This window comes from Artemia sp. Qi Xiang Cuo, chromosome 9 (genome assembly GCF_049724085.1).
Source record: "Artemia sp. Qi Xiang Cuo chromosome 9, ASM4972408v1, whole genome shotgun sequence".
NCBI lineage: Eukaryota > Metazoa > Arthropoda > Branchiopoda > Anostraca > Artemiidae > Artemia > Artemia sp. Qi Xiang Cuo.
In genome coordinates this window covers 61,432,193-61,457,987 of record NC_142802.1, presented here as the reverse complement: position 1 = coordinate 61,457,987, position 25,795 = coordinate 61,432,193, and the positions used below count along the sequence as shown (strand labels likewise).

Below are 25,795 nucleotides of genomic sequence, written 5' to 3'. Positions count from 1 at the left end.
TTTGATTGAGCTTATGAGTCCTCATTTGTCGCCACACTGAACGATTTTATATCCCCCCTTCCAAACTCAAAACCTAAGTTGAGCAGCTGACCTCTCCTCTTTTCACACGAGGAGGATGGTGGGAATTAAAATGCAAATACCTATCGTTATGCGTAGATTTTTCATAAATCAAAAACTCAAGGCTGAAAGATTTGTTTTAAGGTGCTCTTAAGATTAAAGTCTAAAGTCCCTTAGGATTAGAGTCACTTAAGTGCACTTAAGCAATCACTTAAGATTAAGATGAAGTGTAAAGATGTATCAAGAAGGTGTTAAGTGACATCTCTCAATGATCCCACTCAGAAAAAAACGTCACCCACAAACGGACTGCATAAACAATGCTTTCGAGGAGTGTTCAAAACAGAGGTTTCAATGTATTACCTACGTAAAGTGGCCAAATAAGGTGAAAGGCTAGTACCCATTGGTAGGCATATAGTTTGGGGAAAAACTTTGGCTCTTATATCGGAAACATAAGGGAAAACATTGTAAATGTGGACAAGACACACACTGATTTCGGTATCCAACTCGGTTTTTTAATTTTTCATCAAAGTGACCCGAATTTTTTATGAAAAAATTTTGTGTAAAAATACGAAGACAAAAATTTTGGAGAAATATTTTCTTAGTCTGGCAGCTCCAAAGATATGCGAAGCCACAATAGGGCGTTGAGAAACTCAGTCTTTTTGCATTTTTGGAAGATGATAACATTTACGACGAAACATGATGAAATTGCGATGTCTGCTCTTTTGCGAGGATTAGAGAAAAATTGTATCTGCTCAAAATTTGAAGCGTAAATGGCAAAAGTTGTCTTTTTTTCTTACAAAAAATACTATATAAAAATTTACTAATAAAAATAAAGGGAAACCACCATTTTCCCAAACACATCCAATCAAAATTTTGAGATAGCCTTTTTGTTTAACATAGTTGAAAGTTCTGGAAATTAGGTCTTTGAGGATGACAACCCCCTCAAAGCCATCAGGGCAAGGGTTGAAATTTATGCCCTGGGGGCATATAAGGTATTTATAGAAAGCGTTATCATAGAAACTCAAAAAGGCCTCATTCGATTGGAAATTGCATTTTTAGAAGATCATAACACTTAGGACCGAGGCCAACTTAGGCGCTTATCTTAGGCGCAACTTAGGCGCAAATATAAATTGTGTTTGGTAATCAATGACCTCCCTCTCCCTCCTCTTCTTAATAATTAATTAAAAAAAATTTCCACAAGATAAGTTTTTCTAAGAAAAGTAAAGAACTCCATTAAACAAAAATGAGCAAAAATAAAATCAAATAATCTACCAAGTGTCAAACTACCACAAATCAGCATCGATAAATAAATGAAACTTAAAACGAACAGAAATTAAAGTAAATAATTGAGTCAAACTCAAAACGAGCAAACATTAACAAAAGTATGGCTCAAAATCCCTGGGCCTTCCCAAGACCAGAACATAATTTGCACTTTAGCGAAAAAAATATAAATGTTTTTTCTTTTAGAACTTTAATAAATCAAATAATATTAAAATATTGATGACTAAATATCAGTATATGTATATTAAACTGACAATGCACATTCATTTGTATTTTTTTCAGTAAAGTGCAAATTATGATCTGGCCTTGGGAAGGCATAGGGGTTTTGAGCCCGAATCGAATGAGCCCTTTTCGAAGTTCCTACGACAACTCCTTCGATACAAAGTTCCCTGGTCTAAACAAGAACAACAACAACAAAATAATACATTATACACACATCGATCTTTACTATAAAAATGTCAAGTCTTCCAATCACTTTCGACTGTTAAAAAGGGCATTAGGCCTCTCTATTTCCAATCGAATGAGGCCTTTTTGGGTGTCTATAACAACACTTTACATAAAAACCTTATACGCCCCCAGGGTATAACTTAAAACTTTTACGCTAAGGGCTGTGAGGATGGTTGTCATCCTGTAAGACCTAATTTCCAGAAATTTGAACTACGTTAAACAAAATGGCTATCTCAAAATTTTGATTGGATGTGTCTGGGGAAATGGTGGGCGTGAGAAGGGCGTTAGTCTTTCTCCAATCACTTTCAACTATTAAAAAAGGCACTAGCCCTTTCAATTTCCAGTCAAATGAGCCCTTTTGAAGTTTCTACGACAACGCTTTCGAAAAAAGCCCTATATGTCCTCTGGGGATAACTTACAACCCTCGCCCTGAGGGCTGGGTGGGGGTTTGTCATCCTCACAGACCTAATTTCGAGAACTTTCTACGACGTTGAACAAAATGGCTATCTGAAAATTTTGATTGGATGTGTTTGGGGGAATGGTGGGTATGAGAGAGGGGTTAGTTACCGTCCAATCACTTTCAACTGTTAAAAAGGGCAATATTCCTCACAATTTCCAATTTAATGATCCCTTTTTGAAATTTTTACGCCAACTCTATCATAAAAACCTTCAAATGACTCCAGGGCATACATGAAAACCTTCGCCCTGCGGACTCTGGGGGGTTTTTCATCTTTAAATAAATAATTTCCCGAACTTTCAACTCCGTTAAACAAAATGGTTATCTATAAACTTTGATTGAAAATGCTTGGGGAAATGGAGGGCGTAAGAGGGGGTTAATCACTCTCCACTCACTTTCGACTATTAAAAAGGGCAATTTCAATTTTGAATAGTATGAGTCCTTTTCGAAAATTTTACAATAACTATTTAGTTATGTCATGTACGCAAACACCGCATTATTTGGTACCTATGTACATGAGGATTTGATTGAATTATCATCTAAAAAAACATTATGTCTAGAACTTTCTAATGCATTGAAAGAATTAAACTTTCTAAAGTTTCTGTAAAATAGTTTTGGGAACAGCGTGTGCATAAGAGGGGGGTTAGTTGCCTGTCAATCAGTTTCGACTATTAAAAGGGCAATAGACCTTTTACATCACTTTTGACTATTAAAAAGGGCACTAGCCATTTCAATTTCCAATCGAATGAGCCCTTTTTGAAGTTTCTACGACGACACGTTCAGAAAAAACCCTATATGCCCCCAGGGCATAACTTACAACCCTTGCCCTGACGGCTGTGGGGGAGTGCCCTCCTCCAAAACATAATTTCTATCTGGATATCCACAACACTGAACAAGATGGCTATCCTACAAATTGTATTGGATGCGTTTAAGGAAATGGTGGGCGAGAGAGGGGGGCTAGTTGCCCTCAAATCACTTTCGATTATTAAAAAGAGCACTGGACCTTTGAATTTCCAATCGAATGAGCCCTTTTTCAAGTTTCTACGATAAACTTTTCAATAAAAACTTAAATGCCCCCAGGGCATAACTTATAACCCTTGCTTTGAAGACTGTGAGAGGAGTGTCCTGCTGAAAGGTATAATTTCCTGAATTTTAACTGCGTGAAACAAAATGTCTATTTCCAAATTTTGATTGGATGTGTTTTGGGAAATGGTGGGCGTGGAAGGGGTGTTAGTTGCCTTCCAAATAGTTTCGACTATTAAAAAGAGCACAAGCCGTTTCAATTTCTAATCAAATTAGCCCTTTTTGAAGTTTCTACGACAACGCTTTCTATAAAAAACTTTATTTGCCCCCAGGGCGTAACTTACAATCCTTCTCCTGAAGGCTGTGAGGGGGTTGTCATCCTCAAAGACCTAATTTCCAGAATTTTAAACTACGTTGAATAAAATGGCTATCTCAAAATTTTGATTGAATGTGTTTGGGGAACAGGTGGGTATGAGAGGGGGGTTAGTTACCGTCCAATCACTTTCAACTATTAAAAAGGGCACTAGCCCTTTCAATTTTCAATCGAATGAGCCTTTTTTGAAGTTTCTATGACAACACCTTCTATAAAAATCTTATATGCCCCAGGGCATAGCTTACAACCCTTGCCCCGGGGTTTGGGGGGAGTGTCCTCCTCAAAAACAAATTTTCTATCTCGACATCAACTACGCTGAACAAAATGGCTATCTCAAAATTTTTATTGGATATGTTTGGGGGAATGATGGGCGTGGGGGGGGGAGGCTAGTTGCCGTCCAATCACTTTCGACTATTAAAAAGTGCACTAGCCCTTTGAATTTCCAATCGAACGAGCCTTTTTTGAAGTTTCTACGACAACGCTTTCTATAAAAACCTTAGATGCCGCCAGGGCAGAACTTAAAACCCTTTCCCCGTGGGTTGTAGGGGAGTATCCTCCCCAAAAAGATATTTTTTATCTGGAAATCAACTACGATGATCAAAATGGCTATCTCAAAATTTTGATTCGAGGGGTTTGGGGGACTGATGGGCGTGGGGGGGGGGGCTAGTTGCCCTCCAAACACTTTTGACTATTAAAAAGGGTACTAGCCCTATGAATTTCGAATCGAACGAGCCTTTCTTGAAGTTTCTATGACAACACCTTCTATAAAAACCTTATATGACCCCAGGGCATAACTTAAAACCCTTGCCCCGAGGGTCGTAGGGGAGTGTCCTCCTCAAAAACATATTTTCTATCAGAAAATCAACTACGCTGAACAAAATGGCTATCTTAAAATTTTGATTGGATGTGTTTGGAGGAATTATCGGCGCGGGGGGGGGCTAATTGCCCTCCAATCACTTTCGACTATTAAAACGAGCACTAGCTGTTTTAATTTCCAATCGAATGAGCCTTTTTTGAAGTTTCTACGACAACGCCTTCTATAAAAACCTTATATGCCCCTAGGGCATAACTTAAAACCCTTGTCCCGAGGGTTGTGGGTTAGTGTCCTCCTCAAAAAGACATTTTCCATCTGGACATCAACTACGCTAAACAAAATGGCTATCTCAAAATTTTGATTGGATGTGTTTGGGAGAATGACGGGCGTGGGGGGGGGGGGGCTATGTGCCCTCAGATCGATTTCGACTATTCAAAATGGCACAATCCCTTTTTATTTCCCATCAAATGTGCTTTTTTGAAGTTTTTACGACAACACCTTCTATAAAAACCTTATATGCCCCCAGGGCATAACTTAAAACCCTTGCCCCGAGGGTTGTGGGTTAGTGTCCTCCTCAAAAAGACATTTTCTATCAAGAAATCAACTACGCTGAACAAAATGGCTATCTCAAAATTTTGATTGGATGTGTTTGGGGGAATGATGGGCGTGGGGAGGGGCTAGTTGCCCTCCAATCACTTTTTTCTCTTAAAAAGGGCACTAGCCACTCGAATTTGCAGTCGACTGAGCCCTTTTCAAAGTTTCTACGATGACTCCTTCGATACGAAGTGTCCAGGTATTGAGAAAAAAAACAAAAAAAAACAATACATTGTGGTGACATTGTTCTTTACTTAGGCAGTGGTCGCGCGCTGCCTATGATATCCCTTTTAAACTCCTCTCTCACCCTCAAAATTATGGGGTATTGTCAGTTTCCCTACAATTTTTGTATTATTCACCTTTTTGGGGATTTGAACCTTTATTTTACCACAATTTTGCTGACACCTTTATAATGGGTAGAAATACAATAAGTGAAATGACCAATCAACATTCAACACTCAATCAACATGGCCAATCAATATTAGTTTTAAAAATTATAAAATCTTAAAGACATCAGGACATTATTCTTATTGGTTCACTCCTGTATTAATAATTGAACCCAGTTAAAAGGACTAGGTGGCCTTTTACCTTCAAACTGCAGTGGATCAAGATTAGTTTTTTCAATGAATATTGTTTGAAGATGGAATTTCTTAGCAGAAATAACTGAAATGTGTCGTGAATATATATTCCTACAGTCATGGTCTTTGGGAGGGTGTGGATTATTTTTCTTGGAGTAGATCGGGTGGGGAGGTTAAAACACAATATAAGCTCATACTTCGACAATACTATTTAAATGGTAAGTCGGGGGGGGGGAGGGGCTCCCTCATACCTCCCACTTTACTGTGTGTAGGTAAATCCAGGATGGTCCATCCAGGATGATGCATAGACTACATTCGACAAAGTTTATTCAATATAGTTTCAGTGGAGAAAATTAACAGAAATAAAACCTTTAACAAATGAAGTTTTGTATGTACCTTTAATGCTGCCTCGTTGTCAGGATACCACATGTAGTTGAGCCAATGCCCTGTCCTTGTGTCCAAGGAATGGTAGTAAAGTCACGGGAAATAACTGCTTTTCTACTGCTACTACTACTGCTAACAACTAACCGCAGCACCAAGCAGCCTGAAGCCAACACAGCTGAGCTGCGAACACTCCTCCTCCATCCCAATCTTTTCAAAACCTTCCTCTGTATACCCTCTGAGAAAGTGCCCAATGCCCTTAAATCTTTCTTTATGACATCCTCCCACTCCAACCGCGAACGACCTGCTTTCCATTTAGCCCTTGACGGTAGACCAACAAGGACAGTCCTCGGCAATCTGCCATCCATCATACACAGAACGTCCCCAAGCCATCTCAACCGTTTTCTTATTATACCCCACGAAAGCGGGATAGAACCGCATTTTTTGCACAGCCTACTGTTTGAAATACGGTCAGTCAGCTGGGTACCCAGAACAATTCGTAGGCAGTATCTCTGAAATTTTATCCGTTACTATATATTGCTCAAATCTCCTGGACTAAGCAGACGACTTCATTGACTTAGGTAGTATTTATTAGTGAAGACGACGGGTGCAGTGAAGATATTAAAAGTGAAATAGCGAAGGCCTAGGTTTTTTTCACATATGAAAAAGTTAGGAAGAACAGGAAGATAAGTCTGCGAATCAAGATTAGAATATTGGAATCTACAATAATGACATTGGTAAAATATGGTTTTGAAGCATGCTCGTACCGAAAGACAGAGGAGGATCTGTTAGATGTTCGTTTGAGTACCCGTCTGAATGACTGTATATTCCAAGACACAATATTCCAAGCTTTTTTCTAAGCTTTGACTAGTTCTAGGGATTCTGATCTATAGCAGGGACCGCGAGTCTCCATCCCTTTGAATTTCTAACATAACCTTGAAACTTTTAAAAACTTCTGTAGGAACAGAAACAATATTTAAAACCTCAGAAAAAAAGAATATTTAAATGTTTAATTTTTTTTTCGGTAAAGAAAAATCAGACAGTCCCCAAGGTAGACGTTAATAACTGACATTTAAGAAGTAAGATCCCTTTTGACACCCCTTCCCGTCCCAATCCCGTAACTAGAGCCATTAAGAGCTATTGTCAGGAATACAAACATTTGTGATAACGAACTAAAAAAAAACAAGAAAAAAAAAAGAAAAAAAAATCGACCTGTGCTCCATTTGCAAAGAACAAGGATCCAAATAACAAGGAAAATGGCTCTCAATAAACTTCATACAACTAACTGACAAAATAGAATAAATTTCAATCTGAGAGTAATATCGATGATGATAATGACGTATATTTACTTCAATAAAGATATCTGTTTACTAAATTTAGTAAAAATTTCTACAAATGTAAATTTGAATTAAATTTTCCGCTGTTCTAGCTTTTACGAAAACATCAGTTGGAGTGAAAAGTTTTGTTTTTAGTAACTTTTTGTCAAAACTGGATTGCACCTTTAATAAAGGATATAAAAAAGGATAAAAATCCTCCCGAGCCATTGATAACGTATAGGGTGCCGAATCGACGATTCAACTGCTGGGTCTTTTTTTATGGGGACGGGTCGCAGGCCTGCTGCCCAACTGTTCTACAGCACGATTCGAACCCCTAGCCCGTTTTGCCAAGCAGAGCACCAATCCATTGTGCTTCCATAGGGTACTCCCCTAATTAATGAGGTTGAAAATACCTTAAGTCGGGTAATGCGGTTGTAACTGAAAATTCTACATATTTGAATTTTTCGTTTCTTTTTTTTATTAGTATGCCTCTTTTTCGAACAGTTTTCAATCTTCAAGGTTTCATAATCCGAAAAAGTTTAAAATATATCTTTTTTAGGCCTTTCAAGCCCGTGTTTGTGGATAACCTCATGTTTGGTTCCACGGCCGTTGAAATAATTTATTCAGATCTTGTTTTTAAAACTTTTGCTGGCACTTCATTTTTACGAGCTTTCAATAAAATATCAAAGTATTTTTCATGCAGAAAGATCTGCGGTTGTTTCACCAAATGAATTTCATTGCTGTAACATAACCAAGGCCATACCCAGGGGGGGGGGTTAGGGTATTTGATCCCCCCTCCGAAATATTTGGCGGAATAGTAAAAAAAGAAACAAAAATGTATATAAACAAATTTTTGATGTGTTTTTTAAAGCTTTTTTTGTATGCCCCCCCCCCCCGAAAAAACTGCATACAGCCTTGAAAATAACCATAATGTTTTACAGGATTTATCCATCTCCTAGCACCGAAACACAATCGAGGACTGGATGGACACAATTCTGAACTTCGCAGCTCAAAGGAAGTGCTGGGAGTCTCTTTTCCATGGGATCTTCTGGGAAGCTGCATAAGCTGTATCAACAGTCATTAGTTTGGATCTTTCTTAGCCATTTTTTGTTTTCCGTTGAAAGTGGTAAGTTTATTCTTTACTAGAAATTTTTGATTCTTTAAATTTTAGCGGATGTTCTGAAAGATTTTATTGCACTCCAATCTTGCAGACCAAGGATTTAGAGGTGCACTTTTAAAATGAATTCAGAGGAACATATTTTTGTTTCCTTTTAGAGTCCAAACATTGTCTTTGAATTGAGATTCTTTTTTTTTACGAGATATTTTATAGTATCTAGCAATCAATTCTTGTGGATGAAGGATTTGAGGTATAAATAAACCAAGAAATTGTTTCTCTCCAGCATCATTTGACGCAAAGGGATTGATAGAAGGAAACACAGAAGGAGGGGAAGAGACGAGAGAGAGAGAGAGAGAGAGAGAGAGAGAGAGAGAGAGAGAGAGAGAGAGAGAGAGAGAGAGAGAGAGAGAGAGAGAGAGAGAGAGAGAGAGAGAGAGAGAGTGAAAAGAGAGAGGAAAGAGAAGGAGAGACGGGGGGAGGGTATTTTTCAATTTGAAGAATCCTCGGAAAATTCTTCAAATTGGAAAATACCCCCCTCCCCCTCTCTCCTTGCGATGAGTGCCAAAAAATTATTCCTCGAATAAAAACAAATCATCTATGAAATTGACAAATCATCTCGGAAAATTTGAAGGATTGTTGTCTGAAAATAAAATTTTCATATTGTTTTTTTTACGCTGAATAACTTTTCTGTCTCCCACCTCGAAGTTTGGGACCTGTGTGCGTTTACTATGCTTGATATGTCTATCTTTTGATTCAATGACTAGTCAAATCACACATTGGCTGGCATGCGTTATTTTAGTTAAATTAATTAAAATAACTTTTTCCACAAAACAAGTTTTTCAAAGAAAAGTAAAGAACTTCATTAAACAAAAAATGAGCAAAAATAAAATCAAATAATCCACCAAGCGTGAAACTACCACAAATCATCATCGATAAATAAATGAAACCCAAAACGAACAGAAATTACAATAATTAACCGAGTCAAACTCAAAACGAGCAGAAATTAACATAAGTTGGGCTCAAAACCACTATGCCTTCCCGAGGCCAGGACAAAATTTGCACTTTACTGGAAAAAATATAAGTGTTTTTACTTTTATAAATTTAATAAATAGAATGATATTAACATTTTGATTACTAAATATCAGTATATGTATATTAAACTGACAATGCACATTCATTTGTATTTTTTCAGTAATGTGCAAATTTTGTTCTGGCCTTGGGTAGGCACAGGGGTTTTTCGCCCAACTTATGTTAATTTCTGCTCGTTTTGAGTTCGACTCGGTTATTTATTGTAATTTCTGTTCGTTTTGGGTTTCATTTATTTATCGATGCTGATTTGTGGTAGTTTCACGCTTGGTAGAGTATTTGATTTTATTTTTTCTCATTTTTTGTTTAATGTAGTTCTTTACTTTTCTTTGAAAAACTCATTTGGTGGAAAAAGTTTTTTTTAATTAATTTATATTCGTTTTATATTGACATAGTCTTTTCAGGGAAAAAGAAAAAATTACTTTAAATCTTTTCGTTTTTTAAGACTTTGTAGTTTGGCCTTCTATTTGTATGCTGGGGAAAAATTTTCAGCAATTTTTAACAACATACACCCTTTTAAAAATCTGGACACAAACAGTACTGTTTAATTTACTTTGATACCTCCTCTAGTTGACCTGAAATGGAAAACTTGATACCATTCGCAAAAAAATCTGTTTACTTTCTTTGATAGCATGGACAAGCACGTACGCAGGAATTTGTTTTGGGGGGTCCAATTTGTTTCGGGGGGGGGGCCATCTCCTTCAAACCCATTATTCTGTGAGAAAAGTCAGAAAATTATGGGAAAATGAAAACAATCGTGAGATTTCGGGGGGGGGGGGCGGGCCTCGAGGCCCCCCCCTGCATACGTCCCTGAGCATGGATACACTTACCCTATTTTGATTTGGTTAAATTTTAAGAGCAGAAGTAGCCCCGAAAGTTTGAACATAATACCCTCAGTCGTTCTTGGAATACTGCTGAGATGCCTTATTTGGAATAAGCAATATCACAGTGCATTTTGATTTAATCGTAAGGAAACATTTAGTTTTTAAACATAATTGGCAAATGGGAGGGTGGACGTGGGAGGGTGGGCGTGGGAGGGTGGGCGTGGGAGGATGGGAGTGGAAGGGGGATTAGTTGCCCTCCAATCATTTTCGACTATTAAAAAGGGCATCATCCCTTTGTATTTTCAATCCAATGAGCCACTTTCGAAGGTCCCACGACAACTCCTTCGATACGAAGTGCCCTGGTCTAAACAACAACAACAACAAAAATATCACTAATCAATTTCGACTAATAAAAAGGGTACTAGCCCTTTTAATATCAAATCGAATGAGCCCTTTTTCAAGTTTCTACGACAGAGACTTCAATAAAAATTTTATATGCCCCCAGGGCATAACTTATAACCCTTGCCCTGACAGTTGTGGGGGAGTGTCCTCCTCAAAAGCATATTTTCTATCTGGAAACCAACTACGATGAACAAAATGGCTATCTCAAAATTTTCATTGGATGTGTTTGGGGGAATGATGGGCGTAAGGGGGTCTATGTGCACTCCAGTCAGTTTTAACTACTAAAAAGGGCGCTAGACCATTGAATTTCAAATCGAATGAGCTTTTTTTGAAGTTTCTACAACAAAGCCTTCTATAAAAACCTTATATGTCCCCAGGGAAAAGCTTAAAACACGTCCCCTGAGGGTTGTGGGGGAGTCTCCTCCTCAAAAACATATTTTCTATCTGGAAATCAAATACGATGAACAAAATAGCTATCTCAAAATTTTGATTGGATGTGTTTGGGGGAATAATGGCGTCGGAAGGGGGGGCTAGTTGCACTCCAATCACTTTCGACTATTAAAAAGGACACTAGCCACACCAATTTCCAATCGAATTAGCCGTTTTTGAAGTTTTTACGACAACTCCTTCGATAATAAGTGCCCAGGTATGGAGAGAAAAAAAAATACATTGTGCCCACATCGTTCTTTACTTAGGCAGCGCTGGCGCACTGCCTATGATTTATATGCTGATTTAGTGTAAAATTTTACCCTAAAAATTTGATTGGGCCTGGATTAGAAGGACCTGGGGCTGTTTGGGCCTGAAATTTCAAGTTGTGGCCTTGATACTCATACACTGACAAATTTAATAAAAATTCATTTCTTGTTAGTTCTATGACGTCAGAACTGCCTGCAAGATCGAAGCTCTGTAATGGATTTCTTGCATGTTTCCCATATTACTATCTTGAAACTCCGGCGCTATCAGTGATGGTTACAGATTAATAATAGTTAATTATACCTCTAATCAAAGGGACTTTAATCTTCAAGTCAATGTGCGTGTATAAACGCAGTCGTAAATTCTGGGAAAATTCTGTGCACGTGAAACTGAGTTGGGAATCCTTTGTCCGAGGGGCACGTGTTAAATTCCTGGCGTCGCAGGCTATTGGTTTGGGACGGGGGTCAGTGGCATGACTCTGTAAGCTTAGCCCCAGCCGACCCAGCTCTAAATGGGTACCTGGAGAAATCTGGGGAACGTTAGCAGGGAGGGTTTACGAAAGCACAGGATGGATGGCCCCAAACCCTCCATTGCACTTGCTGGCTGAAGGGCCAAGAAACGGAGATCAGCACCACCGGTTCGGGCCTCAAGAGTCTATTGCTTTCATACTTACTTGCTTACTTAAGTAGACAAGAAGATACGAAACTTTAGTGTACAGAGCGAGGGTTTGGGGGGAGTTGCATTCCTCTCATATATTAGATGCTGTATTTTCATTTCAAGCTTTTATTTTCGTTACTTTCATTTGAAAATATTTTTTTGTTTGATTTCTGTTCGTTTTAAATAGTATATTCAAGTTTTTTAATGAACATCTCACTGCTCTCTATACTTCATTTCACCTTTTGTATCATAGTGTTTAGGTTTCTGAAATTACGTTTTCTTCATAGAACTACCCTAAAACTTATCTCATGCTTACCTTATACGTTATATTCCTATAAAGAATAGCAAATGTCATCCCTCAACATACATATTATACCCTTTTATACCTTTGGTGTAATACATATTATATAATACATATTATACATACATATTGTACCTTTTTATACCTTTAGTCTAATGCATATTATATAACACGGTACAATCCCATTTTATGGGCCTCTCTAAAAAGTCTAGTTTGGTTACTGCTAATGAAAAAAAATAAAATAGGATAAATATATAATAGTTTAGAAACAAATTTGGGCTATATATTTGCACATTAGGGGGGGAGGGTGGGGGGTAAAGCATTGCATATATTAAATACGTAACCTAACCTAACCTAGGTACCTTCCCCCCCTAAAATAAAAAAAAAATCACAGTTTAATATCGTATACGCAATGAAAACCTTGCTATCATTGCCTACTCTACAATAGTTAGTACGTCACAAACTACAACTCACAATTAATGAATAAATGAAACTCAAAACTAACAGAAATTACATTAGATAGCCGAGTCAAACACAAACGAGCAAAAATTAACATGAGTAGCGCTGATAAACCCCATGCCTTCTCAAGACCAGAACATAATTTGAACTTTACTGAAAAAGTAAAAAAAAAAAAAAAAAAAAACAATGACCGTGAATTGTCAGTTTAATTTTACTGAAAAAAAAAAATACAAATGAATGTGTACTTTTTTTTCTTTTTTTTTAATTTACTGAAAAAAAATACAAATCAATGTGCATTATCAGTTTAATACACATATACTTATATTTATTCCTTAAAGTTTTAGTAATTTCTTATTTATAAAAGTAAAAACATTCTAAGCGTATTTTGTTTTCAGTAAAGCTCAAATTATGTTCTGGTCTTGAGAAGGCATGGGGGTTATCGGCCTATTGCTAATTTTTCCTAGTTTTGAGTTTGACTCGGCTATTTATTGTGATTTCTGTTCGTTTTGAGTTTCATTTATTTATTGATAGTGATTTGTGGTAGTTTTACGCTTGGAAGATAATTTGACTTTATATCTGCTCATTAGGGCTTACTAGAGCTCTTTACTTTTTCTTGAAAGACTTGTTTTGTGAAAAATGTTGTTTTAAATTTATTTCTGTTCGTTTTTTATTGATATAGCCTTTTTCATGAAATTTTTTTTTATATCTTTTCGTTTTTTTTTTCTATAAAAATTCTTAGTTGGCTTGTTATTTGTATGTTGGAGGAACCTTTTCAACAATTTTTTAATCCTGACATAAATAGTATTGTTTAATTTAATTTTATATCTCCTCAAGTTGACCTGAAAAACGAAACGTAATATCATTCCCAAAAAATTATTTCTATGCTCTTTGACAACCTGGATACACTCACACTATTTTTAATTACTTAAATTGTAAGAATTGTACCCCAAATCGTTCTCGATATATTGCTGGACCATAAACACAATGCCTTTTGATTTAATTTTAAAGCAACATTTAATTTTAAAGCATAGTGGTCCAATTGCATAATTGTAGGGGGGTTGACATGCCCAATAACCCTAAACACTTAGTTGCTGGACTGTTCTACTATGCTGAGCAGAATGGCTGTCTCAAAATTTTGCCTGGATGTGTTTGGAAAATATTGTGTTTAAGAGAAAGGCTGCTTGTCCTCCAATCTCTTTTTACTCTTATTAATTAAAAAGACTTTTTCTACAAAATAAGTTTATCAAAGAAAAGTAAAGAACTCCATTAAACAAAAAAAGAGCAAAAATAAAATCAAATAATCTACCAAGCGTGAAACTACCACAAATCAGCATCGATAAATAAATGAAACCCAAAACGAACAGAAATTACAATAAATAACCGAATCAAACTCAAAACGAGCAGAAATTAACATCAGTTGGGCGCAAAACCCCCATGTCTTCCCAAGGCCAGAACAAAATTTGCACTTTACTGAAAAAATATAAATTTTTTTACTTTTATAACTTTAATAAACCAAATAATATTAACATTTTGATTACTAAATATCAGTATATGTATATTAAACTGACAATGCACATTCATTGGTATTTTTTCAGTAAAGTGCAAATTTTGTAAACTAGAAATTTTATAAACTTTAATGCCCCCAGGGTATAACTTACAACCCTTGCACTGAGGGCTTTGAAGGGGTTATGATCCTATAAGACCTAATTTCCAGAACTTTCAACTACGTTGAACAACATGGATGTCTCAAAATTTTGATTGGATGTGTTTGGGAAAATGATGGGCGTGAGAGGGGCGTTAGTCGCTATCCAATCACTTTCAACTATTAAAAAAGTCACTAGCCTTTTCAATTTCCAATTGAATGAGCCCTTTTGAAGTTTCTACGACAACGCTTTCAATAAAAACCATTATATACCCCCAGGGCATAACTTACAACCCTTGCACTGAGGGCTGTGGGGGAGGGGTATTCATCCTTAAAGATCTAATTTCCAAAACTTTCAACTACGTTGAATAAATTGGTTATCTAAAAATTTTGATTGAATGTGCTTGGGGAAAAGGTCGGCGTGAGAGGGGGGGGGGGTAGTTGCCCTGAGATCACTTTCGACTATTAAAAAGGGTACTAGCCCTTTGAGTTCCAAATCGAATGAGCCCTTTGTCAAGTTTCTACGACAAAGATTTCAATAAAAACCTTATATGCCCCCAGGGCATAACTTATAATCCTTGCACAGAGGAATGTGGGGGAGTGTCTGGGGAAAAGGTGGGCGTAAGAGGGGGGTTAGTTGCCCTCAAATCACTTTCGACTATTAAAAAGGGTACTAGCCTTTTGAATTTCAAATCGAATGAACCCTTTTTCATGTTTCTACGACAAAGATTTCAGTAAAAACCCTATCTCTATGTGTATCTATGTGTATTATTTCTATGTTTGTCGTCTCTATGTGTGTGTCGTCTCTGTGTGTGTTTCGTCTGTGTGTGTTTGTCGTCTCTCTGGGTGTTTCGTTTGTGTGTGTGTGTCGCCTCTGTGCGTTCGTCATCTCTGGGTGTGTGTTGCCTCTCGCTGTGCTTATGGTCTCTCTGTGTTAGTCTGCTGTGCGTGCGGGTCGTCTCTGTTTGTGTTTGGGTCGCGCCTGTGTGTGTTTCGTGCCTGTGTGTGTTTCGTCCCTTTGTGTGTCGCCTCATCTTTTTTTTCGTGGATGTTAGTGTGTCGTCTCGGTATTTGTGTTAGGTGTGTTTGTTTATCGTGTCTGGTTTATGTTAGGTTAGGGGGGTTAGTTGCCCTAAAATCACTTTCGACTATTAAAATGGGTGCTAGCTCTATGAATTTCAAATCGAATGTGCCCTTTTTCAAGTTTCTACTACATAGATTTCAATAAAAACCTTATATGCCCCCAGGGCATAACTTATAATCCTTGCCCTGAGGGTTGTGGGGAGTGTACTCCTCAAAAATATGTTTTCTATCTGGAAATCAACTACGCTGAACAAAATAGCTATCTCAAAATTTTTATTGGATGTGTTTGAGGGAAAGATGGGTGTGGGGGGGGGGGCTAGTTGCCCTCTAGTCACTTTCGACTATTAAAAGGGGCACTACCCCTTTGAATTTCGAATCCAATGAGCATTTTTTGAAGTTTCTACGACAACACCTTCCACAAAACCTTATATGCCCCCAAGGCATAACTTAAAACCCTTGCCCTGAGGGTTGTGGGGGAGTGTCCTCCTCAAAAACATATTTTCTATTTTAAATCAACTACGCTGACCAAAATGGCTATCTCAAAATTTTGATTGGATGTGTTTGGGAGAATGATGGGCGTGGGGGGGGGGGGGTCGTTGCCCGCTAATTACTTTCGACTATTAAAAAGGGCACTTTCCACACCAATTTCCAATCGAATGAGGCCTTTTCGAAGTTTCTACGACAACTCCTTCGATACGAAGTGCCCGGGTATGGAGAAAAAAACACATTGTGCCCACATCGTTCGTTACACTAACCCTTTCAATTTCCAATTGAATGAGCCCTTTTGAAGTTTCTATGACAGCGCTTTCAATAAAAACTTTATATGCCCCAGGGCATAACTTACAACCCTTGCACTGAGGGCTCTGAGGGGGTTATCATCCTAAAAGACCTAATTTCCAGAACTTTCAACTACATTGAACAAAATGGATATCTCAAAATTTTGATTCGATGCGTTTGGGAAAATGATGAGTTTGAGAAGGGCGTTAGTTGCGCTCAAATCACTTTCAACTATTAAAAAAAGCACAAAGCCTTACAATTTCTAGTAAAATTAGTCATTTTGAAGTTTTTACGACTACGTTCTCAATTGGATCTTTATATGACCCCAGGGCATAACTTACAACCCCTGCACTGAGGGCTGTGGGGGGAAAGGTTGTCATCCTTAAAGACCTAATTCCCAAAACTTTCAACTATTTTGAATAAAATGGCTATCTTAAAATTTTGATTGGATGTGTTTGGGAAAAAGGTGGACGTCAGAGGGGGGTTTGTTGCCCTCAAATCACTTTCGACTATTCAAAAGGGCGCTATTCGTTTGAATTTCACATCAAATGCGCCATTTTTCAAGTTTTTACGACAAAGATTTCAATAAAAACCTTATATGCCCTCAGGGCATAACATAAAATCCTTTCCCGAGGGTTTTGGGGCAGTGTCCTACTCAAAAACATGTTTTCTATCTGGAAATCAACTACGTTGAACAAAATGGCTATCTCAAAATTTTTATTGGATGTGTTTGGAGGAATGATGGGTGGGGGGGAGGGGGCTAGTTGCCCTCCAATCACTGTTGACTATTAAAAAGGGCACTAGCCCTTTGAATTTCCAATCCAATGAGCCTTTTTTTGAAGTTTTTACGACAACGCCTTCTATAAAAACCTTATATGCCCCCAGGGCATAACTTAAAACCATTGCTCTGACGGCTGTGGGTGAGTGTCCTCCTCAAAAACATATTTTCTACGTGCAAATCCTCTTTACTGAGCCAAAGGGCTGCCTAACACCTTTGTAGGGTGTTGGGTGGGGGATGATGAGCGTGGGGGGGGGGCTATTTGCCCATTAGTCCTTGTTGACTAACGAAAAGAGCACTAGCCACCCTAAATTCAATACGAATGAGCCCGTTTCGAAGTCTCTATAACAACTCCTTTAATACGAAGTGCCCGGGTATGAAGAACCAAAAAAAAAAAAACACATTGTTCCCACATCGTTCTTTACTTAGGCAGCGCTGGCGCGCTGCCTATGAAAGAGGGCACCAGAACTTTTAATTTTAATTTAATTAGCTCTTTTAAAAGTTTCAATGATATTTCTATATGAATGCAGTTTTTTTTTGTTTAATTGAAACTCCCCCTTAACGCTCCCTAAAAGTTTTACCTTAATACCCTTAGCGTCACTAGTTACAGTAACTGTAATGGTAGTATTGAAAGTGTGCATCAGTATACATATTGAAAGTATATATATCAGTATGCGCTTAGCACCTTTGGTTTCTTCAACATGCCCTTCAACATACGCTGAAAGTTTCAGCTTTATACCATCAACCGTTCCTGAAGCATTTTTTAGTACCGTACGTCTGTTTAACAACCTGTGTGGGCATAGTGTGTTTCGATTTAGCTCCATACAGTTTCTATATATTCAATTTTTTTTGCCTTAAAATCTTTAGTTTTAGTAGCAGTAGTAGTAGTAGCACTAAAATTAATAGTAGTAGCTTAAGCTTTAGTGGCAGTAATAGTAATAGAAGTACCGTAGTAACAATGGTAGCAGTAGTAGTAGTATGAGTAGAAGGAGCAGCATTAGGATGCAAATATTTTCTTTTGGTTAGTTCAAAATCCCTCACAGCAAGCCCTGTTCGTTTCAACTTCACACCCCAAACTGTCCCTAAAACATTTCAATTACACCCTTTTGACAACCTGCATACAGACGGCGAGTTGTGAATCACTTCACCTTCCCCTCAAAGTTCCCTGAGAATTACAGCTTCATACCCTTAGGCATAGTTGTAATAGTAGTCACAGTAGTAGTATTGATAATACTAGTAAAAGTATAATAGTAATAGCGGTAGTACTAGTATCAGCAGAACTTAATACTTAATTACTTATTGATATGATATTGCTGATATGTCCTTTTGATAAAATGTATGCTCATATACTTCTTCAAATTTTCATCTTAATGCTCTTTGCCCTAAAAGTAGTTGCAATGCAGGTAGTAGCAGTCGTAAATGTAGCAGTAACAGTAGTATTAGCAGTAGTGTACACAAATTGCCTTTTGTTCAGATGAGTTTTTCCTTTAAGCATTCTCTGTAAGTTCCAACTTAATACCCAAAGTAATTCTTGAGATACTCTTTTTTGACAATGTACATGCAAATATCTTCTTTTGATTTAGTTCAAAATTTCCCTCAATGTTGTAAATGGAGAAGTGTGGTAGCAGTAGTGGTGGTAGTTGTAGCGGTTTTGATTGCATGCAAATATTGCCTCTTTGATCATCTCTCTTGTCATTTCCTAAATTTTCTAAATCAATATACTCAGCTATTCCTGAGTTACGCCCTTTTGACAATCTGTTTGCATATAATATGTTTTGATTTAGATATACACTCTCCTCAACATTCTCGGAAATGCTCACCTGAATGCCCTTCGTTTTCTTGGGAAGTAAAGTTCAAACATACATACCTTTCTCAATAACATATATTAAATGTAACCAATGAACGAATTGCCTAACTTACAGTCCTTGGCTTGGGGACTGTGGGAAGGTTGACACCTTCAAAGATATCATTACTGGACCTTTCAACAATTCTGAAAAAAATAGCTCTTAAAAGGGAACTAAAACTATACATTTCCAATCAAATGAGCTTCTTGTAAAGTTCACACGGCCACCCCTTTCATAAAAACCTTATATGTCCCTGGGGCATATCTTACAACCCTTACCCCAGACTCTGGGGGATTGTATCAGCCCCAAAGGCCTTGTCATGTGACATTTTTTAACAAATGGCTATTTCAAAATTACTATCTGAATTTCTATTTGAAGAAAATACAACGTAAGGGAGGGGCCTGAGGGGGTGGGTTGGCTGCTCTTCGATCACTTTGACTAAAAAAAAGCACTTGAATTTTTAACTTCCAATCCAATGAGCCCCCTCCAAAGTTTATACGACCACCCTTTCCATAAAAACCTCTTATGCCCTTTTGGGGTATAACTTACAACCCTTGCACTAAGGAATTTAGTGGGGGGGTATCATCATCAAAGACATGATTTCCAAACCTTTCAACTACTTTGAACAAAATGGCAATCTCAAAATTTTGATTGGATATGTTTGAGGAAATGATGGGTGCGGTAGAGGGGGGACTAGTTGCCCTCCAATCACTTTTGAATATTAAAAAGGGTACTATCCCGTTCAATTTACAATCGAATGACCCCTTTTCGAAGTTTCTACGACAACAAATAACCACCTAAAAATTTCTATCAGATGAATTTCGGGAAAATACGAGGTGTGTGTGGGTTGAGTGTATCTGCCCTCCGATCACTTCGACTCTTAAAAAGGGCTCTAAAATTTATGATTATCGATCTAATGAGCCCCTTCCAAAGTTTATACGACTACCCAACCTATAAAAACCATATATGTTTCTAGGGCATAACTTATAACCCTTGCCCTGAGGGCTGTGGGGGGATTTTCATCCTCAAAGATATAATATCTGGCAAGCAGTTCGTGGTATCGAACAGTAAGTAAAGAGCAACACGACGCAATAGTAACTGTAACTCTAAAAATTGAATTTTAATATCAATAAATATATTAAAAGAATTGGCTTATTATGCTGATTCTAAATATATAACATTTACTAAGCTTGGTGATACACATTAAAGGCTACAAGTCTGAGAATATTTGCCTGATTTTCGAAAAAGGGGGGGAAACATCTCCAAAAATCAATGAATTTTGATGTAAATCACATTATTGAATTTAGCGTATCAGAGTCCTACTATAGGATTTTAAGCTCATATCTGCTAAAATATGGAATTTATACTTCTTGTCAGAAGAAAGATCACGTATGTGTTTATTTGTTTGTTTTTTTCCCAGGAGTGATCAAACAAACCAATGTTCCTAGAATATCGAAAGAGGATTAATTTGAACTGAAAATAAAAGTTCTAGTGACTTTTTAAGTGACTAAAAATGTTGGAGGGCAACTAGCCCCCCTCGCAATCGAAGAATAAATGAAAAATAAAACGAAGAGAAGTTAACATAAATAATGATAAAAAAAACACAAAAAGATAACAGATCCTGATGCAAATTAATAAATAAATCTTAAAACAATTAGAAATTAAAACAACACTCATGTCAACTGAAAAAGAACAAAAATTAATACAAGCAGGGGTTGGCTGCTACCCCACCCTCTCTCCGTAAAACTTCTAAATTCAATGCGTCATTACCCTTTCACTTACAATATATATATATATATATATATATATATATATATATATATATATATATATATATATATATATATATATATATATATATATATATATATAAATATATATATATATATATATATATATATATATATATATATATATATATATATATATATATATATATATATATATATATATATATATATTACTTCTAAATAAATCTTGCATCTTGAATTGCTGATACTTCTAGGAATTAATATCATTGTATAAATATATTAAACATTCAGTTTATTTTCATTTTTTTCTAGTCATCATGAATTATTTTTTTTTTCGTCGATGTTCTGAAAAGTCAAAGAACCGTGTTCAGAATGCATACATCGAAATGTTTAGAGCAAACTATATGTATGAAAGTTGTCAAAAGGCGTATCTGCACAATTTCAGAAACGCCAGAGTGTATGAAGTTTAAGTACTTGTGTGTGTGTTGAGGGAGAAGTTGAACTAAAAAAAAAGACTACGTAAATCATGATACTTAATGTTTTAATATTTGTGACGATTAGATTTTTCAAAATTACTGTTGGATTAACGTACATTTTTATGTATAGTAAACTTCACTTAATCCCAAGACTATTTCAATTCTCTAGCGATTAGGCGAACAATTTGATTTTTCGATTTACAATTTTTTTCAAAAAAGAAACAAAGTTAATTATAATATTATACAATAAATATTAATCTTTAAATGACAATAAGGAAGGGAAAATCAAATTTACGACTAAATGAAAACAATAAGATAAATAACTCATTTTGCCGAAGAACGAAAGAAACATTTTAAGAAAACAAGTCTAACCATGTAAAGAAGAAAATCAAATGATCTTGATTGGAAAAAAAACTCATTGCTTTACTAAACCCTTAGCCCCATCTCCGTAGAAAAAACGAAATCAGTCATTATAATTTTTCTATTAAAAGTTTATGAACAAACGCTTGGAAAAATCAAATTATCACGTACCTTGTGACAGCGTAGTGGATAAGGCCGATGCACATAATTAATGGGTTACCGGTTCAATCCCGCGTGTCGCAAGGAATGAAATCATTTGACAACTGACTTTAATTTTTAGACTGGATAATTTTTTTTATTCTTCTGTTTGAGTGATTTTTCAATATCTTGTTCTATCCAGGCTCAAGACAGTTTTTGTTATGGAAAGTAAATAAATAAAAAATTTTATCCGCCACAATCTTATTTTTTTACTTCGTGACTTTACATTTGGCCAGAGATGTTAGATTTAACTTTGTCCAAAAGGCACAAGAGTCTTTTTTTCTTTTTAGAAAAACAGAAAAATAGGCATTTTCATATATTGAAGTTTATAATTATTATTTAGATGCATAATTATGCACCTGCTATTACGGAAGGTAATTGTTGGATTTTTATGGGGGGGGGGGAGTGTTTGCTTGAACCTCAAAAAGTGCAACTTTGTGCCTAAAATTTTCATTTTGCCAGTGAAAAAATATAAAAGGAGGTTTAAACTTCAAAAGTGCAGTGTTAGGCCTAAGTTTTTCAACCTTAACGGGGGTATCTTGAGATAGACAAATGGTCGGGGTGGATAATGTGTCCCACAGCCAAAGTTCATTTTGAAAAGCATATTTGGACTAAACCTCCAGTATGGGTGCTACGGGTGAGAGATCTTCTCTTATTGTTGAGATATTGCAGCATAGAAGATTAATATGTGCTAAGAACCGGGGGGGGGGGATATCCTCCAACAAGAATATTTTTCCAAAGGTTTCTCCTTGCAAAACATGAAAATTACAAACCTAAACTTAATTTTGAAATTTTTGCCACCTCCCCTAAAAATGTTTACAGGGGGATGTTTTCAGAGATGGTTTTCATTTTAAAGCATTGTTCTAAAAAAAAATCCTTTAATATAAACAGCGGGGGTTGAAAGGGGTAATTCAAATTTAATAAAGACCTGGATTTGAATTTAAAAATGAATAGTAGCTTAATAAAAATAACTTATTTTTACAAAGGAACAAAAGTTAAATATTTGTACAAACTATTGGAAAGGAGTAACTTCTCCATTAATCCCCTGACCCACGCAATGCATCTAGCCAGTTTGCTAATTGGCATTAGATGTCAGGTAAATAGCTCAGGGGTCTTATTGGCTAATTGTCCTTCAAAACATTTAGATTATGAGTCTTATTTATAATATATAGTTCAATAATAAAGTTATTTTCGCAATTCTTTCTCAAATTGATGTAAAAAAAAAGTCTTCTTTTTCTGGTATTGTCCTTGTGTGGATAATGTAAAATGTAAAAAAGGATTGGATAGGCCTAACATAAAATAGGATTATTTCAGATTGGATAATCTTTGATGAAGTTTTAATGTGGATATCAGCTTTTATCAGAAAAAAGAACATTTTCGAAAAAAAACATCGAGTGCTTACTTTACTATAAACAGAAAACTCTAAAAAATGGCACTTTCATAATAACATACGTCACCAGAATTAGCTTTTCATGGTGATTCCAAATATAATAGATTTATTAAGTTTAATGTTACCCATCAAAACCTACAAGCCTAAGCGAATTTGCCTGATTTTCGAAAAAGGAGGGGGATATCCCCGAAGAGTAAAGGAATCGTCATAGAAAATTATCACCATCACATTCAACGTATCAGAGAACCCTTATATAGAGATTTCAAGCTCCCATCTATACAAATGTGGAATTTTGTATTTTTTTTTTTTTGCCAGAAGAAAGATCACGAATCCCTGTAAATCTGTTTGTTTGTACTTGTTTTATTGTCTTTCCCCAGGGGGTGATCATATTGTACCAATGGTCCTAGAAGATTCAGAGAGAGCTCATCTGACCGGACATTAAAAGTTCTAGTGTCCTTTTTAAGTAACCAAAAAGGTTGGAGAGTAACTAGCCCCCTCCTTTGCCCTTTTCCACCGAAGTCGTTCAATCAAACTTTTAAGATAGCAATTTTATTCAGCATAGTTGAAAGGTCCAAAAACTATGCCCTGGGAGTTAAAATTACCCCCTCCCCCAGCCCCAGGGGATAAGTCTTTAAGTTATAAAAGTTGCCCAATATTTATGTATGATATTTGTTATTGGAAATGATACAAACATTTTTCGGGGAGGGGGGGGTTCCTTTGGTGGGTTTCCACGGGAATAATTACATATGAAGGGACATTTCTGGGATTGAACTTTCCAGGAGAAATTTTACACTGGGGGGATTTGACCGAATTCCTATACGAAATTATTTTTATTTGTCTTACTTTCTCTTTGCCTTTTTAATTTTTTATTGGAGATGCTCCAGGAGAATTTTTCAGGGAAATTTTCAGCATGTTTGGATTTCCGGGAAATAATTTTCACAGAAGGGAGGATTTCTGGAGTGTCGGAAAATCGATTTGAAATTAAAATCTTTTAAAACGAAAGTATGCTAACTGCCTCAGTTGATCGGCTATCAGCTATAAAATTAGGCTAGTCAATAAGAGCTCCCAAATTATTGTATATTTTTATTTTAATCCTTTCATTTAGTGTTGGGCGATAATTAAATTAAACGATATATCGATATTTTCGCTTTTGATATTCGATAATCGATATATCGATTTCGATATTTTTGATCATTTTTTGCTCAGGTTAACTCTTGGTTTTGCCAAAGTTCAATAACAAAACTTGTAATTACAGGGTATTTTGCACAATTTTGTCCAAACTTTGACTAATATAAAAACCAACTTTATTTACATAAAAGAATAATACAAAACCCAGATTTGAAATGCTCGGGCTAAGGATAAATAAAAATAAAGTACTAGCTATTCAAAATTAGTAACATTGTTGTAACATGTCAACATTGTATTTTTCCTGAGAATTGTTATGCCTTTCTTGGATTGAATTTAAAAAAAAAAATCAACAGGCTTTTTCCAACTAAAAGTAAAGAACAATACTAAAACTTACAGCGAACAGAAAGTATGCTCCCCCTCGTGAAAATTTCTCCTGGGAAAGCTCCTTCCGTGAAAACCCCCCCAAAAATTCCATCCGAAAAACTTCTTATGGACAGTTCCGCTTGGAAAATTTTCTTTAGCCTGCTTTCATTTGAAAAACAAAAGACTTATTTATCTATTCAATTTGAAATTATTTTTCAAATAGGCGGAACTCCCCTGTCCGTGGAACATGCTTCCTAGAAATTCTCCCTCCCAATAGAAAGTTTCGTTCGAAGAAAATTCTTCCATTGAGAATTTGTCCCGTGAAAAATCCTTCTCATGGAATGATCGCCCAGACACTTTCAACCCCTTTGAAAATTTCCCCCGGGTAATTTCCCGGAACTTCTCCACATTTAACATTGTATTGGCAAAGAGAAAGTAAGTCAAATAAAAAGAATTTCGTATAGGAATTCTAGGAAATTCCTCTTTGTAAAGTTTCCCCCTTTAAATTTCACCCCTGGAAACTTCCCTCCCCAAGGAAAATTCTCTCCGCAAGGGGTCTTGTCATCCTCAGAGGCATGGTTATTTGACCATTCAACTATGCTGATCAAAGCGGCTGGATTAAATTTTTGGTTGGATGACTGGAGGAAAAACAGATTTTGAGGGGGAAAGGTTCCCCCCTTTCTCGAAAACAACACAAATTTCCTCAGGCTCTTAGGTTTTGATGGGTACGCTGAACAATGAATTTTATGTACCTGGAATAAGCATAAAAAGCCAATTCTTTTGATGTATCTATTGTTATCAAAATTCTGTTCTTTTTTTCCAGTTTTATTTAGATTCCCGAGTCGCTCCTTACTTACAGTTTATTACCACGAACTGTTCAGCTGATCAGCTTTGGAAAACACTCTCAGAAGGGACATTGGTGGCGGGCATGGACATTATGATGATAAACTCGTATAGATATTTCCGATACCCATATTATGAGACTTCAACGACTTGAGTGAATCAGTTTTTCTTGGAACTAAAGACTCCTCATCGAAAATCATCAGAGCTGCGACAGATTCGGCTGCTGGCGAAGCCTGACTTGCATTGACTACTGAAACTTCGTCATGTGATCCCAACAAACTGGCTTAATTATATTGTGGCTG

General features: G+C 36.4%; 1 protein-coding gene across 3 annotated transcripts in view; it reads left to right on the top strand.

The window, feature by feature from the left end:
* Kul (Kuzbanian-like) overlaps nucleotides 1-25,795 on the top strand; it is a 314,434-nt gene that overhangs the window by 17,714 nt on the left and 270,925 nt on the right. For all 3 annotated transcript variants that reach the window (XM_089094817.1, XM_089094816.1, XM_089094818.1), the window contains exon 2: nucleotides 8,263-8,447. In XM_089094817.1, coding sequence (XP_088950943.1) covers nucleotides 8,360-8,447 — 88 coding nt within the window. In that variant the 5' untranslated portion in view covers nucleotides 8,263-8,359. The remainder of the gene's footprint in view (nucleotides 1-8,262; nucleotides 8,448-25,795) is intronic.